The 16049-nt window shown below is 40.2% G+C and overlaps 1 protein-coding gene across 1 annotated transcript in view; it reads left to right on the top strand.

Annotated features, from left to right (window-relative positions):
* Positions 1 to 14489, top strand: part of NOX3 (NADPH oxidase 3) — a 46909-nt gene extending 32420 nt beyond the window's left edge. Inside the window, exons 11-13 of the mRNA XM_065401316.1 lie at positions 4448 to 4594; positions 10340 to 10464; positions 14363 to 14489. Of these exons, the coding sequence (XP_065257388.1) occupies positions 4448 to 4594; positions 10340 to 10464; positions 14363 to 14489 (399 nt within the window). The remainder of the gene's footprint in view (positions 1 to 4447; positions 4595 to 10339; positions 10465 to 14362) is intronic.
* The last annotated feature ends 1560 nt before the right edge of the window (positions 14490 to 16049 follow it).

Here is a 16049-nt window from a genome sequence, read left to right as displayed (position 1 = left end):
TAATGAGGGGTTGTTGTTTTTTTGAGGAGCCTAAATAATAGCACAGACAGTTATTACTGTGAGCTCTACAATAAAATACAAAATTCAGAATATTTGCTTACTTATAGAAATACACCATTCCTGGATGGTTTTATTCTACAATGTTAATGAGGGTGAATTTTATTGCGTTTTTATTGTATTTTAATCATATTTGTAATATGTTGTGGAATGCCCAGAGCATCTCAGTGGAAAGAAAGGGAGGCTCTTTATAAATAATATTTACCATTATTACCTTTATTTTTCTAGGAGTCTGTGTGCCTCATAGTTTCATTTTTCCATAGGCCAACTTTCCTCACCAGCTTCTCTCTCCTTCCTTCTCAGGACTCTATTTGTGGCAAAAATATTCTTTGTGAGGAAAAATTCTATTAATTAATTAATTACAAATATTTCTCATTAATAACAAATGACAATTTTAAGAAATGCAATCGGCACAGCTTTAGTGGGGATGAATTTGGCTCAATATATTGGATTTGGTAAATTGTCCCCTCCCCTCCTTTCCCCACCCATCTGCACTTGCCATACATTTTTGTAAGATGCGTTGTTGAAAAGATGTGAGTAATTAGATGGTAAAATAGAGGTTGTGGGGACAGTTCCTCAGTAAAAGTCACCAATAGCCATGATAAAATTCATAGTGATGTTTTTCAGGGGCCTGATTTTCAGAGGTATCAGGTGCTTTTAGCAACTGCTGACTTCAAAATTCCCAGACAAAAACTTTGTAAAGGGCGACATAAGCCTGTAAATATTGTACATAGCAGTTAACTTAAAACAACACTGTTGTTAGTTACCAAAATGAAATGTTTTACTGCCAATGGGCCTGATTTTCCTCATATTTACACCAGGGTAAGTCAGTAGCAACTCCATGGAAAGCAATGGGATTATATTAATGTAAAAACAATGTAATAATTAAAAAAACAGGCCTCAGATATTTAGAGTTAAGGTTCTGCAAACAGCCCTAATCCAGACCCTATATAAAATTCATCCTTTACCTATTCACCAGAAAGCTCACTATTTTCCACCACCAGAACTTGTCTGCATTTCCAGTAGAGACCCTGAGCACTCACCTACAGTACAGATCTAAGAAACCACTCATATTAGCCCTAGACCCTCCTCTAATTCATCCAACTCTTCAGAGTGAAACACACCAACATCTTGCCATGTAATCACTTATAATACAAAACATATTCCCTTTCCACCATCTACCATTTCACTAGAAGCTACACAACTCAGTCTATTTCATCTACCTTGCATATATGTGTACTAGAAACACCACTATGTGTATCTCATTTGTCCTCTATGTGAAGCTTCAAAACCTCACCCTCCATAAACACGCCTCAAATAAAACTTTACTCCTATTCATTCTACCCACATGGGCTGTAAATGCCAAATTATCACAATAACCAAAGCACAAATTTATTACATGTAGAATGTGATTTATTCAAGGATAGGAAAAGCTTAGTTAGTAGTAACACCTAAGAAGTAGTCCAGTTAAGTGAATAAAGTGTGGGACTACAAGACTAGAATTAAGAGTTTGTTTCGCTGAATTTGAAGGTGGAATTAACCAGTTTTCAAAATGTGCTGTGTTTGAGACAAAAACACATTAGGCAGACCTGTCAGACTTCCTTTGATATTTAAAGGTCAAGGCACTGGGGCATGGTGAGGAGAAAGAGAGACGGTTTGGATTAAGAGGAGAAAGGATTTTTAAAAAGACCAAAACAGTATAAAAATCATGGACACAACAAAACAAGAGCCAAACATCACTTTTCTGACTTTATTTATAGCTTTGTATCCCTTCTAACATCCATTGTCCCCATTCTTTTCTTTGAGAGAGAGAGAGAGAAGGGGCTTCTTATGGGTTAGTAAAGTGTCTAGTACACTTTGGGGGACTATACAAATAATTACATTAAAAAAACATTATTAAGGTTGCAAGGCGCCCAATCCCTAGCATCTCATCCAATCTCAGGTTCCCCCAACCCTCACTGGCTCTGAATCCCACTTCCTCTTAGCTCCTCATCCAATTTCCCTATTCTCCCCCAAGCCATCTGGTTTGCAATCTGCTCCCCCCCCCCCCAAACATTTCCCTCACTTGCTCCCAATCCAGCTTCCCCTCCAGCTCCCAGGCCCAGTCTCCCTTCCCTGCCTCCCAGTCTCACTCTCTTTGCCCAGCTAGTTCTAGTCTCACCAGACTTTTTGTCCCAATCAACTATTTCTCCTCCTACTGGTCTGGCTTTTGTTTCCTCTGCATTTGAATCAGACAGCTTCCTCTTCTATGCTGCCTGGGTGCTATCAAGAGGGTAAGTGAGAGCACCCTGCTCTCAGCTCTAGTGCCTGGCCTTAGCCCAGCCTAGAGCTGCTGGGAGCAGCAATTACAGGGAAAGTCCAGCTTCACCCCTGTAGCCCTTGGCTGGTGCATGCTCAGTTGCTCTGTGGGAACAGTGCGTGGAAAGTCCAATCATGTGTAGAAGCTGTGAGAGGTTGGAACATGCTAAGTTTCTCTGCGAGAATAGTGCACGTGCAGTCCTGTCACGCAGAAGAGCTGTGAGGGTCTGCGGCAGTGATGGACAACCTGTGGCCTGCGGGCTGTACGAGGCCCATCAGCAGGGCCAGCTCCAGCATTTCTGCCGCCCCAAGCAAAAAAAAAAAAAAAAAAGCCGCGATCGGCGGCGGCAATTGGAAAAAAAAAAAAAAAAAAGCCACGATTGGCGGCGGCAGTTCAGCGGCAGGTCCTTTGCTCCTAGAGGGAGTGAGGGACCTGCCGCCCCCGAATTGCCGCAGGTGCCGCCCCTCTCCCTTGGCCACCCCAAGCACCTGCTTGTTAAGCTGGTGCCTGGAGCCGGCCCTGCCCATCAGGGTAATCCGCTGGCAGGCTGCAAGACAGTTTGTTTACATTGACCGTCCACAGGCACGGCCGCCCGCAGCTCCCAGTGACCGCGGTTCGCCGTTCCCAGCCAATGGGAGCTGCGGGAAATGGTGCGGGCCACAGGGATGTGCTGGACACTGCTTCCCGCAGCTCCCATTGGCCGGGAACAGTGAACCGCGGCCACTGGGAGCTGCGGGCAGCCGTGCCTGTGGACAGTCAATGTAAACAAACTGTCTTGCGGCCCGCCAGCAGATTACCCTGATGGGCCGCATGTGGCCTGCGGGCCGCAGGTTGCCCATCACTGCTCCAGAGTCTGGAGCATGCTCAGTTGCCTTGTGGGGGTGGCACATGCATAGCCTGGTCATGTGTAGCTGCTGTAAGGGCTGGAACATGCACAGTCACTCTGTAGGGATGATGCCTGTGCAGTCCGTTCAGCAGTAGGAGATGTCAGAGGCTTGAGCATGCACAGTGAGGAAGGAATCTTTAGGGTTTTTAGCTGTTAAGTGATAGTAATGTTCTATTAAACATTTGCAAACTGTGATTTTTTCAAAGGCTTATAACTTGGACAAATTTAGGTGGGTTGTCACAAGATGACAAAAGGCACCTCCCTGACACAAAGGCCGCCCCCACCAAATTTCTATTCTCTGCTCTATAACTTGAAAACACTACAGCATTACAAAGAATAGGTCTCAAGAATTTTTTAACATGGGCAAAACAACATATTTTTCCCTTAGTCTCAGTTTTGGAAACAGCTGTATCATTTTGGGTGAAATTTGCCCCCTCCCCCCCCCAATCATCCTGAGGCCAACACACAGCAATGAAAATTTCAGCCCAAATGGTTAAAGTTTGGCAATGTTATAAGCAACTAAAAACAAAATCTTATAACTGGAATGTCTGGCAACCTTAATAGTAGGTGGCACTACCAGCCCCATCTATAATAAATGGAGAACCATAATGAATTTAATTAAGAGTTTTGTCTAGAAGCATAGATGTTTAATGCTGCACTCAATACGGTATTGGCAACCTTAAGACTAAAAGGACAGAGTGGGCTAGTTCACAGATTTTTCACCTTTGGAACCAGAGTTCAATACCACAGTGATGGGCATGGTATAAGAATCTCAACAAAATAGAATAACTTTCTTAGTGGATGAATGAAATTGAGTGTGGTGGTCTCATCTTACTCCCTGCTTGATCACATCTCAAAATCACTGCAGAGTTTCATAGGATATTCAGTCTCTATTCAAGAAAAATGCAGAGTTAGGTTTTGTAAGCCATGATGCATTGACAGAGTTAGATGGCTTGCATATTGCCTGTCTGCATTAATACTTTAATCACTAAATTCACTCACATTTTTTAAGAAAAAGGTGTTTTAAAACATACAAAGAAACTCCACAATGTCAAAAGTAGATGGGATCATGTTTAAATTTCTACTGGAGTACAGTAGCATGCTATAAGATTAACCACTTATCTCAACATAAATAATTTAAGAGCTTTATAGAAAGCTTGTTGAAAGCTTGTGTCTTGTTGAATTTCCTTACTTTTACCTGACAGGTTTATTTCTATTGGACTTGCCGAGATGCATCTGCCTTTGAGTGGTTTGCTGATCTCCTGTTCTTGCTGGAAACACAAATGGCTGAGAAAGGGAAAACCCATTTTCTAAGTTATCATATATTTCTTACTGGCTGGGATGAAAGTCAGGTATTAATGAAATAGGTTTGAGTTAATGTACCTTATTTTCCAGTATGGCAGCATATGAAACAGGAACAAGCAAATGGATGAATTAATGTAATTATATTAAATTCTTGAAGTATTTGATAAACAGGTTTTTTTCTCCTAAAATTTCTTTTTTAAATCTTTTGTGATATTTTTCCACACTTACACCATTATAACTCCACTATCAGGAAGCAAGGAGGCAAAGAACCGTAAATATAGAGCCCACTTCCAATTCAGCTTTAGGAAAATAGGAACATAAGAATTGCTGTATAAGATCGAACCTGTGGTCCATCTAGTCCAATATCCTATCTCTGGAAGTCACCAGTACTATCTGCTGTAGAGTAAGGTGGAAGACAACTTGCCAGCATGGAAAATTTCTTCTGAACCCTAAATGAGATGTTGGCATGATAGTTTGTGGAATGCCTTTCACAATTATTGTTGTTTTTAATTCCTTACTATTATATGTATAAAATATATATTTTGTTATCCATTGTGATGGGCTATATAAACCCCCCACTGGAACTGAACGGGTTAAGGAGCAGCTCTGAGCCCAGGTGATTTCTCTCTATCCCTCCCCCCACCCCCAACTGCAGATCCTGCTTCGGCTGGAGGAGGAGCTTTAAAGGGAGCCAGATGGCTAAAAAAGGGGTCAGTCAGGGTAGGAGGACAGATCTATCCTGAGAGCTCCTGAACAAGGGAACTACAAAAGCCTTTGCTGCCAGGAAGGGGCTATCAGCTGGGCTGAAGGGTCAGATTTTTCTTTTTTGCTATCTTATATTGGACTTTGAGGGAAGGCGAATGGTAGGAAGTGACCCAGGGAGGCAGCCTCAAGGCACTTCAGTATGCTGATATTTTTGCCTCTAATAGGGCTCTTGGTTGCAGCCCGGTACAGTAAGAGGGCCCTGGCTCCCCTATCAACCACCCTTGTTGTGGAGAGTACAAAAACCTCCCTTCCACACACCCCTCTCAGAAGTAAGGAGAGGGTAGAGACGTTGAAAGCCCCAAGGCAAAGCTGAGTCACCTAGAGGGCTCAGCAGGGGAACTTAAGGCCCTCCCTATTGTGAGGACGTGGGACTATATATATTTCTTTGCACTCTGTTACCTCAGAATGGGGCGAACTAAATTAGTGACCTGGTTGGAGGGTAGTGAGTTCTGCAAGTTAATTGTGTGTTTTGTGAAAATGTATTTCCTTTAATCAGTTTTAAATTTGCCAACTTTAAATTTCATTGATAGATCCCACTCTGAGATCTGCATACTACTTAGATTAAGGAGGCTCATTCAGCTTCTTCCCTCTTTATTTGGCCCCAAATGGGTCTTTCCTTTCTCTCTGCTTTATTAATTGGTCACTCAAGTCACATTAGATGCGGAAAGGAAAACCTCTCCTCCTGTTTCTTACTTTTTGTTCTTTCCATTTAATGAAAGGACTCTTACAGGATTAAAAAAGAGGAAATATACCACAAGTCATTCTTTTTCTTGTAGCCTGGCTCTTCTCTCATCTTAATTCCTTTCCACTTTCCCTCAGGGATTATTTAAAAGGTAATGACGAGGTGCTTTCAACATTATGGGATTGATTTTCAAAATGTATGTGTGCAGTTGTTCACACACACATAGTCCAAACAGCCTCTTATATCAGTTTCTCAGCCAATGGGTCAGGACCCAAAACTGGGTTGCCAGAATGTTTCAAAGGGTCATGTGGTCCAGTCAGCGGGGTAGGGCCAAACCTGAGCAGTGCTGCAACCCCACAGGTTGCAATGCCCAGAGTTGAGAGACAAGCCCAGCCAACCCCACAGCACAGGAGCTGCAGGAGCTACCACTCTGTGGTAGCTGGCCAGCCTAACAGGTAAGCGGAGCCAGCAAGTACTTCTCGACCGGGCCACCTCCTCACCTCAGGGCCTGAGAGCTCGGCCAGGAGGGTGACAGAACCAGGCCGCAGCTCCCCACCCTGGGGAGGAGGAAAGGCCCGCAGGGAGGCATTGACTGATGGGCTGGTGCTGAGTCCCAGGCCTGCGCCAGCCACCCTACCATCATGACAGGGAGCCAGACAGAGTGACACTTCCCCCCACCTTGTGTGTGAGACCATAGGTAATCCCTCCAGCACACCCTTCCCCCCCAAATACACCCTCCCACTTTGTTTGAAACGTTGTTTCAATAAGTAGATTGGGCTACTTTGGGGCTAGTTTTTAAGTCACTTTGGGCTATTAATGCAGTAGAAATCTGGGAACCCTGAAACTCCCCCAGGGGGCAGGACCTGACCGAAACCACTCCAGGACCTCTATCCCCAGACTATTTACTGGGTTGTGACAGGCCACAAACATTTACAAATGGGTTGTGAGCCCAGAAAGGTTGAGAACCTCTGTCTTATACTAGTTATCTAACAGAGACTGTGAAAACTTCTTTTGGAGAGAAAAATCTACTACCCATGCTGAAGCATGCAACAGTGTGACCAATATTAAACAAACCATTGCTCAATGTTAGCAAACTCACAGGCTATTATCTACCATCTATTTTCTAAACAATAGAATCAAGAAGCTAACAAAACACATGGTCACCATCAACCGCCAGCTGCCAATATCCTGAATCTTCACACCAGAACATGGTACAGAAACAAACAATTTTTGCTCTCGTGAGTGACCTCCAGCTCATAGACAGAGGTGGATATCTTGTTGGACCTTTGGACCTTTCTGTGGCATGTGATACCACTGAGTACCAACTACTGTTATCCCACCTCCAAAATTATGCAGGGGTGAAAAGAAGTACAGTGAAATGGCTTTCTTCTTCTCAGACCAAACACAGAGGGTTGTAATTGGTAACAGTTCCTCTACCTCCAGAGCTCTCACATGTGGAATTCGACAAGCCTTAAACCTCTCCCCATCTTACTTGATATCTTTAGGAAACCACTAGTGGAGACTGTGTGACAACTTTAGCTTAAATACCAGCAATACTCAGATGACACCAAGGTTTACATTTCCTTTACATAGAACAAAACCAGCATTCTCTCCAGGCTATCCCCCAGCATTTGGCCAAGAACAACATTTGGATGAAGAGCAGTTGACTGAAGCTGAAACTAGGCAAAATGATGGTGATGATATTAGAAAGCAAGAATCCCTTTGGAGAATTTACTTCTTTCCCCTCTGTTGAGGGCATATGCCTTCAGACTGTTAAATTTGTTCAGTCTTGACGTCCTGATAGATTCTTCTCCCGCTGGATGACCAAATAGAGATATGGTGGCAAACAAGACCTCTTCCATCTATGGCTGGTCAGGAAACTGTGCCTCAAGATATCAAACCCAGTCCTGGCAATGCATTTGAAACATCTAGGCTTCATTACTGTAATTCATTATACTTAGGTCTGAAGTCACAAATATTGAAAAAGTTCCGTTTGCTACAGAATGCAGCCACCATCTGCTGAGCAGCGCAGCTGGCCATGAGCAAATCATCCAGTCCCTGCATTGGCTCTCCACTGAATAGACTCCAGTTCAAGTCCTCTGCCATGATATTAAAAGCCCTCCATGAGATTGGCCCAAGCTAGCAGGAAGACCGCATCTCCCTTTACCACCATGACCTCCTGTGACTGCTACGCCTCACAAGAACACTGAAGCTGTCAAGAAATAGAGGAAACTCATGAACACAAGAGAGGGAACTTTCATAAGGGAAGGATCCAAACTATGGAATCCATTCCTGCAAAAGATAATGACCACAGGTCACATCACATTCAGAACTAAATTCCAAACAATTTTCGTGACTTAGTTTTTCTTCAATAATCCTTCACAAGGATAATAATAATAGTCTATAATACAAACAAACACGTTACTCCTACTTACAGAGGGAGGAAAATGGAGAGAGATTGTATGTTTGATTTTTAATTACCTATGCAGTTATGGGTGCAATATAAGAACCTATAGAGAGAGTAAATCTGCATGCAAATTATGCACATAACTGCATTTCTGTGCATGTAACTTGAAAAATAAAAAGGCCTTATTTCTGTCTACATATAGGAATCCTGTATATTATTTAGGAGAAAAGGAACATAGGCATTGCTATGTTGTATCAGATAATAATATGTATTAATTATAATAGTATTAATTATATTACAGTATAATTATTATTATCCCTCAGTATGACATCATAGGGATTTTTTTCACCTTCACAACATACAAGATCTTTAAGCATAAAGAGGGGAAAGCTACCATCAAAAATTTATTCCCATGAGTCACCAATAAATCCTGACCACAAACTGACTCTGTAGGTTTGGGGAGTCAAAAGTTTTGTTAAACTGTCCACAGAAATTCTGCATTTTAGGGGCTCCAATGTACTGGTTCTCTTTTGACTTAATATTCTCACAAAGCCTACGAGCATTGGCTTCTGGAGATCACTAATCATGATGTTTTGCACACCTACTGTATTCCTGAGCTGCTCATTCAGACTCTGAGGGACTGCTCCAAGTGCTCTTGTAATCATCTTTGTTCTGTTTTCCATCTTCATTCCACTTCGTGGCAGAGTTCTTCATACTTTTCCATTTCTCTTCCTGTTTCTTTTTTGTTTCTTCTGCTGGTATGGCAATATCAATTAACATGGTCTTGTTAATTGGTTTATTATTTATGTACTGGTTTGCTATAGTGCCTACAATGTGCTAAGTACTTTCCAAGCATACAAGAAGAGATGGTCCTTATCTTGGGGAGCTTAGTTTGTGTACATAGAGCATTGGACAGATGGGTTATTATATATCAAGTTTAGAAAATACATCTATTTACTTGTTCTGGAAGTTTCTCAACTGAGGTTAAAATGGGTGTGGATAATCCTCAATATCAACTTTGGTTCTTTGCCTCCTTGCTTACAGGTGGTGCAATAATGTTTTCTGAAAGGAGAATATTGGGGGAATAAGGGGGATGAAAATGGCAAGCAGAATTACTTGCAAGTAAATTTCCTTTATCAACTTAACAAAGGAAAGTTATTGCTGCTTGTCTGATATCATAAAGTATGCTATTGGTAAAGCATTGGCCACCGCTAATGATGGTCTGTATATGCCATATGAAAGTATGAGGTGGAATATTGTTCAGAATATTTAAGCAGGTTCTTTTCTCAACAAATACAAAAATAAAAAGGGTGGTAGACTGTTGTGCACCATTTGTGCATACCCTCTTTGACTCCTCCTCTGTGAGCAACTGAAAATTCAAAGTACACACATCCTGGATACACAGACTTCCTATATTGCATATAATTTCTAATATTTATTTAAAAATCACCATTACTTCACTACTTATGTTTTTCCTTTCCAAAATCATTTCTTTTCAACATTAAAATGGTTATCACCCGCTTAACTACCGGGAAATGTTTAAAAGCTGCTAAGAAACTTAGGAATCTAAGTCCATGTTTGCAAAAGTGACCTGGGCCCAGATCCTCAAAGGCACCTAAATACCTTTCAGAATCAGGGCCTTAGGAACAAGTCTAATTGAAAGTCAATAGGACTTAGGTGCCCATGTACCTAAGTCACTTTTGAAAATGGAATTTAGGCTTCTAAGCCACTTAGGCACTTTTGAAAATACTGTTCTCCCCCCAGTCTGCCGTCTCTTTAGGGGCAGAGTGCTGCCCTCTGATGATAATTATATGTTGACCCCCCCCCCCCGAGTAATATATATTTCCACCTTTTATTCAGAGACAGTATTATCGCTTTACTTTTTACTCTGCATATACGTTGTTGATTCTAAAACTATTGCTGTACATTTTGCTTTAGGCTACTCATATAGCTCTACATGATGATGAAAAGATGGATGTAATTACTGGTCTGAGACAGAAGACCTTCTATGGAAGGCCGAACTGGGACACTGAGTTCAGGCAAATAGCAGAAAATCATCCTAGGTAAGGCAGGTTGGCTTCTAGCCTTATTATGTAACACTTTCTCAACATAAACAGTGAGAGGGCAAATCTTTTAAAATGACCCTTTTAAAATAATTTAGTTTTTTGCTATGTGGAAAGAAGATTTATGTTTAATGAAGCTTTTAATGAAGAAATCTCAGAAAGAGAATGCCAATAAAATCTAATTTTTGGATAAGAAAATCTAATATTTATAAGTATTTCAATATCCTGGCCTTTGCCAGATATAATTGAAACACACAATCCAATTACTGTTCTGCACAAAGGACAAAGTAACATTAATTTCCCTTGAAGATGGTTATTAAAGAGATAAACTGTGATTTTTTTTCTTATGATGTCAAGGATATGTTTGTTCTCCCAACATATTTGGCTACCGTTGTAAGACTGTGCTGTTCTGTCATTAGTTCATCTCTGCTGGCAAAGACAGTTCATTTGAACCTGGTGGATTTGCTAGTGGTCTGAGAAAAGCTGCTTTGTTCCTGGAAGCCTTTGAAGAAAGAATTTGAAATATTTTTCTGTTCATCACCAGAAAATTCTGGAATCTTTGTGATTCTTTTCCATTTCCAAATATTTACCTGTTAATGTAAGCTAAAGGCCTGCATTCAGGAGAAAGGGTTGAGAAAGGAAAAGGAAAAGCATTTTTTTATGAATGAAAAACTAAAATGCTGGAAGGGGAAAGAGAGAAAAGAGTAAGCTTCAAGAATACCATAACATTGAAAAAATAACAGTAATAGAGAAACCAATTGATAGAGGTAAAGATGAATACAAATCAGGAAATAAGAAGGAAGATAAAAAATTGGCAAAGGGCTGACAATAGAAAATATAATTTTTTCCTTTTTATTATTTGTGAAATATTGCTACTACAAAATCATATTTTTAAAATTTAGGCTTGCAGTCAAATTTAACTTGCAGTCTAAACTTTATTATTTGACAATATCCAAAATATAGTTAATATCTTCAAGAAAGACTTTCTGTGCAGCTTTTCACGCACAGAGTAGAAGGTGATGGTGAGATGTCCTGAATGTTATGATGCTTTCTTAAGAATCCAGCACTGAAGTTTTGGGAACGTGAATTTGGGTCGTAATGGGCCTGTCAGTCTGACATCGATCCAAGGCAAGATAATGGAGTGGCTGATACAGGACACAATTAATAAAGAATTAAAAGGAGGGTAATATAATTAATGCCAGTTAACATGGATTTTTGGAAAACAGATCTGGTAAAACTAACCTGATATCTATTTTTATGAGATTACAAGTTTGGTTGACAAAGTTAATAGTGTTGATGTAACAGACTTCTATAAGGCATTTGACTTGCTATCACACAACATTTGGATTAAAAAACTAGAATGATATAAAATTAACATGGCACACATTAAGTGGATTGAAAGCTGGCTAACTGATAGGTCTCAAAATGTAATTGTAAATGGGGAATCATCATCAAGCAGGTGTTTCTAGTGGGGTCTCGCAGGGATCATTTCTTGTCCCTGTGCTATTTAACATTTTTATCAATAATCTGGAAGAAAACATAAAATCGTTCCTGATAAGTATGCAGACGATGAAAAAATTGGGGGAGTGGTAAATAATGATGAGGACAGGTCATGGATACAGAGCGATGTGGCTTGGTAAGCTGGGAACAAACAAATAATATGGCTAACTGTAAATAAATACAGGTAGGAAAAAAGAATGTAGACTATACTTACACGATGGAGGATAAAAGCCATGAGAATGATTAAAGGATTAGAAAACATGCATTATAGTGATAGATTCACAGAGTTCAATCTATTTAGCTTAACAAAGAGAAGGTTAAGGGGTGACTTGATCACAGTCTGCAAGTATCTACAAGGGGAACAAATATTTGATAATGGACTCTTCAGTCTAGCAAAGTATAACATGATCCAGTAGCTGGAAGTTGGAGCTAGACAAATTCAGACTAGAAATAAGGTGTAAATTTTTAAAAGTGAATGTAAATAACTATTGGAGCAATTTACCAAGGTGTCATAGTGGATTCTCCATCGCTGGCAATTTTAAAATCAAGGTTGGATCTCTTTGTAAAAGATATGCTGTAGTTCAAAAGGAATTATTGCGGGGAAGTTCTATGGCTTGTGCTATACAGGAGATCAAATTAGATGATTTCAATGGTCCCTATGAATCTATGAATTTGCTTGTGAGCCTCAGTTTATACATTTAAGGTCAAATGTGAACTCTTTAAAGGAAAAAGTGCATAAGAGAAACATTTTATTGGACTTGTATGGGGCAAAAACTGCCCCTCCTCCATGCTCTCTGCATGTGCAGATGGTTCAGGATGCAGAGGAATTGGCATGGTTCTGCTGTGTGTGTGTAAAGGGGTAGCTAGATTTCATGAGGTAACCAGACTCAGGGCTGATTCTAGGGGCAGACAAACAGGGCCATCGCCCTGGGCACCAGCTTCCAGGGGACACTGGACTGCTAGGTTCCCCCTCCCCAACTCATTGGCCAACTGTGTTTTAGGTTTTCTTTGCCTGACTGTTAGGGGAGGGTGGGTGCCAAAAATGTTTTCTGCCCTGGCCAGCAAAATGACTAGGGCTGTTCCTGACCAGGGTCTACATCCCTTTATACCACTGAGTCCAAGTCCACATGGGCTCCCTTCTGTGCAATGCACAGAGTCTCTTTGCAGATGGAGTAGGGTGGTGGTGTATCTACTACACCAGGGGTTCTCAAACTTCATTGCACCACGACCCCCTTCTGACAATAAAAATTACTGCATGACCCCAGGACGGGGGACCGAAGCCTTCGGCCCTGGGCCCCAGCAAGTCTAAGCCAGCCTTGGCGAATGGGGTTGTGACCCACTTTGGGGTCCTGACCCACAGTTTGAGAACTGCTGTACTACACCATGAATCCACCATTCACACCTGCTACAGAGTACAGAGCTAGGGCTGTCCAGCTAGAGACTGGGGCAGCAGCAGCCAATCAGATTCTTAGCCATTCCAAGATCTTATAGGTGCAATTATTCGTGCAAACATTTTGGAGCTCCAGTTCCCACTTAGGCATAGGTATGCTTTGGAAATTCAGTGGTGGGCACATGTTCTTGGTACAGTATTAAGACTTCTGCAACACTGTTTTTGTGGTTAGAATTCACTTGAACCTCATTTGCACTTTCCTTTGAGAAAGCTTATTGGGAGCAAACATCAGTAGCACCTCATTGCTGCAGATTTAGCTTCCTGCTCTAATGGCACAAATTCTGAAAATTTACTCCAGTAGGTGCACAGCTAATGAGTGTGTACTTTATATGTTTAATGGATATGTGCAGGGTCTTTTTAAAAGCAAACCCTCAAACAATGATATATTCTATTGTGCAGAAAATAGCTATTTTTCTATTGTCTGTAACATCATTGCCTAGATATTTGCTAACTTGGGCATGCACTTATTCTTCTATGAGGACTACTTACATGTCAAGTTTCAAAATTCAGCCACTTTTAAATTATGGCTGTGGGCAAAAATGTGTATTTTTTTCATCTTCATAGAACTCAAAAATAACTGCAGGGATTTTGTGCATTTTTTTTAAAAATACCTCCACTTAGAGACAAAGAATGGAAAATTTCAGCCCATGGAGTAGGGGTTTTTTGTTTTGTTTTTTGTAAAACTATGACAATGTGAAAACAGAGAATTATTACCAAAAACATTTTTTTGCAACCTCAGCTATAGCAATCCAGTTGAACACTGTAATAAAATGTAATAAACACTAAAGAAGAATTAAAAATAAAGATAGTTATAAAATAATACTTTGTGAAACGAACACGGGCAAAACTTTTAAAATGCATTTGTCAACAGGCCATTTTAAAAGATTCAAACAAAACTGAGATGTGGTTTATTTGTTTTGTTCTGTTATCTTTTTGTTATTGCTGCAGCAACAGCATCGGTGTATTCTTCTGTGGACCCAAAGCTCTCTCCAAGATCCTTCAAAAGAGGTGCAACTTGTATTCATCAGCTGATCCTAAGGGTGTTCAGTTTCACTATAACAAGGAAAGTTTCTAAACAGTATTTTTGAAATTTTATAATTGATGTCATTGTACTGTATGCTTTTTCAATGAAATCAGTGGGAGTTAGGGGTCTAAATATAGTTGAGGATCTGGGCCCAAGTGTCTTTATAATTCAGGGTTTTTAAAAAAAATTAAAACTAAAAACATGAAAACCCCACAGAATTTACATAAGTTAGTAGAAGATGCAGCTCTGCTCTATTTTAAAAAAACAAAAGCAAAAATATATTAGATTTGTACTGAGGTGTAAAACACAGTTCATAAGGATCATATAATGCATTTACCCATCCATGCAATAAAACTGTGAAGCAGAAAACATCCCAAGTGTGTTAGCAGTTGAATAAGACAAATGACAATATTATATATGTACAAACACATGGAAAAATATTCACTAGAGAAGACAAAACTATATAGACAAACAAACACATAAGGATAAAAATTACATCCCAGAGGACTATAGGAATATTTTATAAATCTCCTGTTTGGGGATGGAGTTTGTATGAACTAAACTGGGGCTACAAGATATAGTTGTATTATTATTGAGTTGAAGACGATGCATCTTTATTTGAAAATTGTGCAAGTTTTCTGAAATGTCTGTGAAATGATTAATGTGGTGCATATAGTGTAGCGGTAAAGTGAGTGGAGAATTAGCATCTCTGCCAGTTCACCTAGAGGCATTTATCTTTTTTTTTTTTCCCTCTGGTGCCAGTGATGAGCCTCGGGGTAAGCTGACACTTATTTTTTAACTATAAATTAAGCTTCTTTTTTGTGTGTTGAAAATCTTGAAGGGAATGAGGAATGTGTGTAAGCACCAATACCAGCTGCCATTGCATGAAAGAAAGAGGTGACAATCTCCTGTAGATTCTGAATGATTGTTTTAATGGGGCTGGATCCGAGGTAACAAGCACAAAGATATTGTGCTTCCAGAAAAACAGGATCTGTTCTCCCTTACCTCATGCAACAAGATGTAACATTTAGCTTCTGGCTCAACGTGGCATCTCTTCACTGCTTTGATTTATTCCCACTTTGGCAAATCACTGTGGTATGCTACAGGAGATGCATTTAGAGCCCTTGTTATAGTTCATTGAGTAGCATCACTGTTATCACCACCAGAGGAGAATTTCACTTGTATCTGGGCTGAGTGACCTAGAATAAAAGAAAAAGAATAACAATTATAATAATAATAATAAAAAGTGGGGAGGTTTGTTAGACTAGAATGAAACTGCATTTAGGTTGAATTAAAATCCCTTTATTATGAATATAATTTACATCAAAATGGAAACTAGGAAGATTTGGCTTAGTGCCTTGTTTTGAGTAGCACTGAGCACACAGCAGCTATAATAATGTGAACGTATATGTAATTACTCTATTATTGTGTTTATGTATGAAAACATCTGCTGTCAGGGAAAATGAAACATGTCTTCATGGATTTGTCCATTCAGCTTCTTCAGTGGGAAGTGTTCACGACTGTAGAGAAAAATATTAGTAAATAAAATATAGTCAAAACAGCACAGCCCCTCATCTCATACTGTACTGTTACAGTCAACCAACTAATCAG

Source organism: Emys orbicularis, chromosome 3, assembly GCF_028017835.1.
Source record: "Emys orbicularis isolate rEmyOrb1 chromosome 3, rEmyOrb1.hap1, whole genome shotgun sequence".
NCBI classification, from domain to species: Eukaryota; Metazoa; Chordata; order Testudines; family Emydidae; genus Emys; species Emys orbicularis.
The sequence above is the reverse complement of the archived record's forward strand: the minus strand, read 5'-3'. Positions and strand labels throughout refer to the sequence as shown.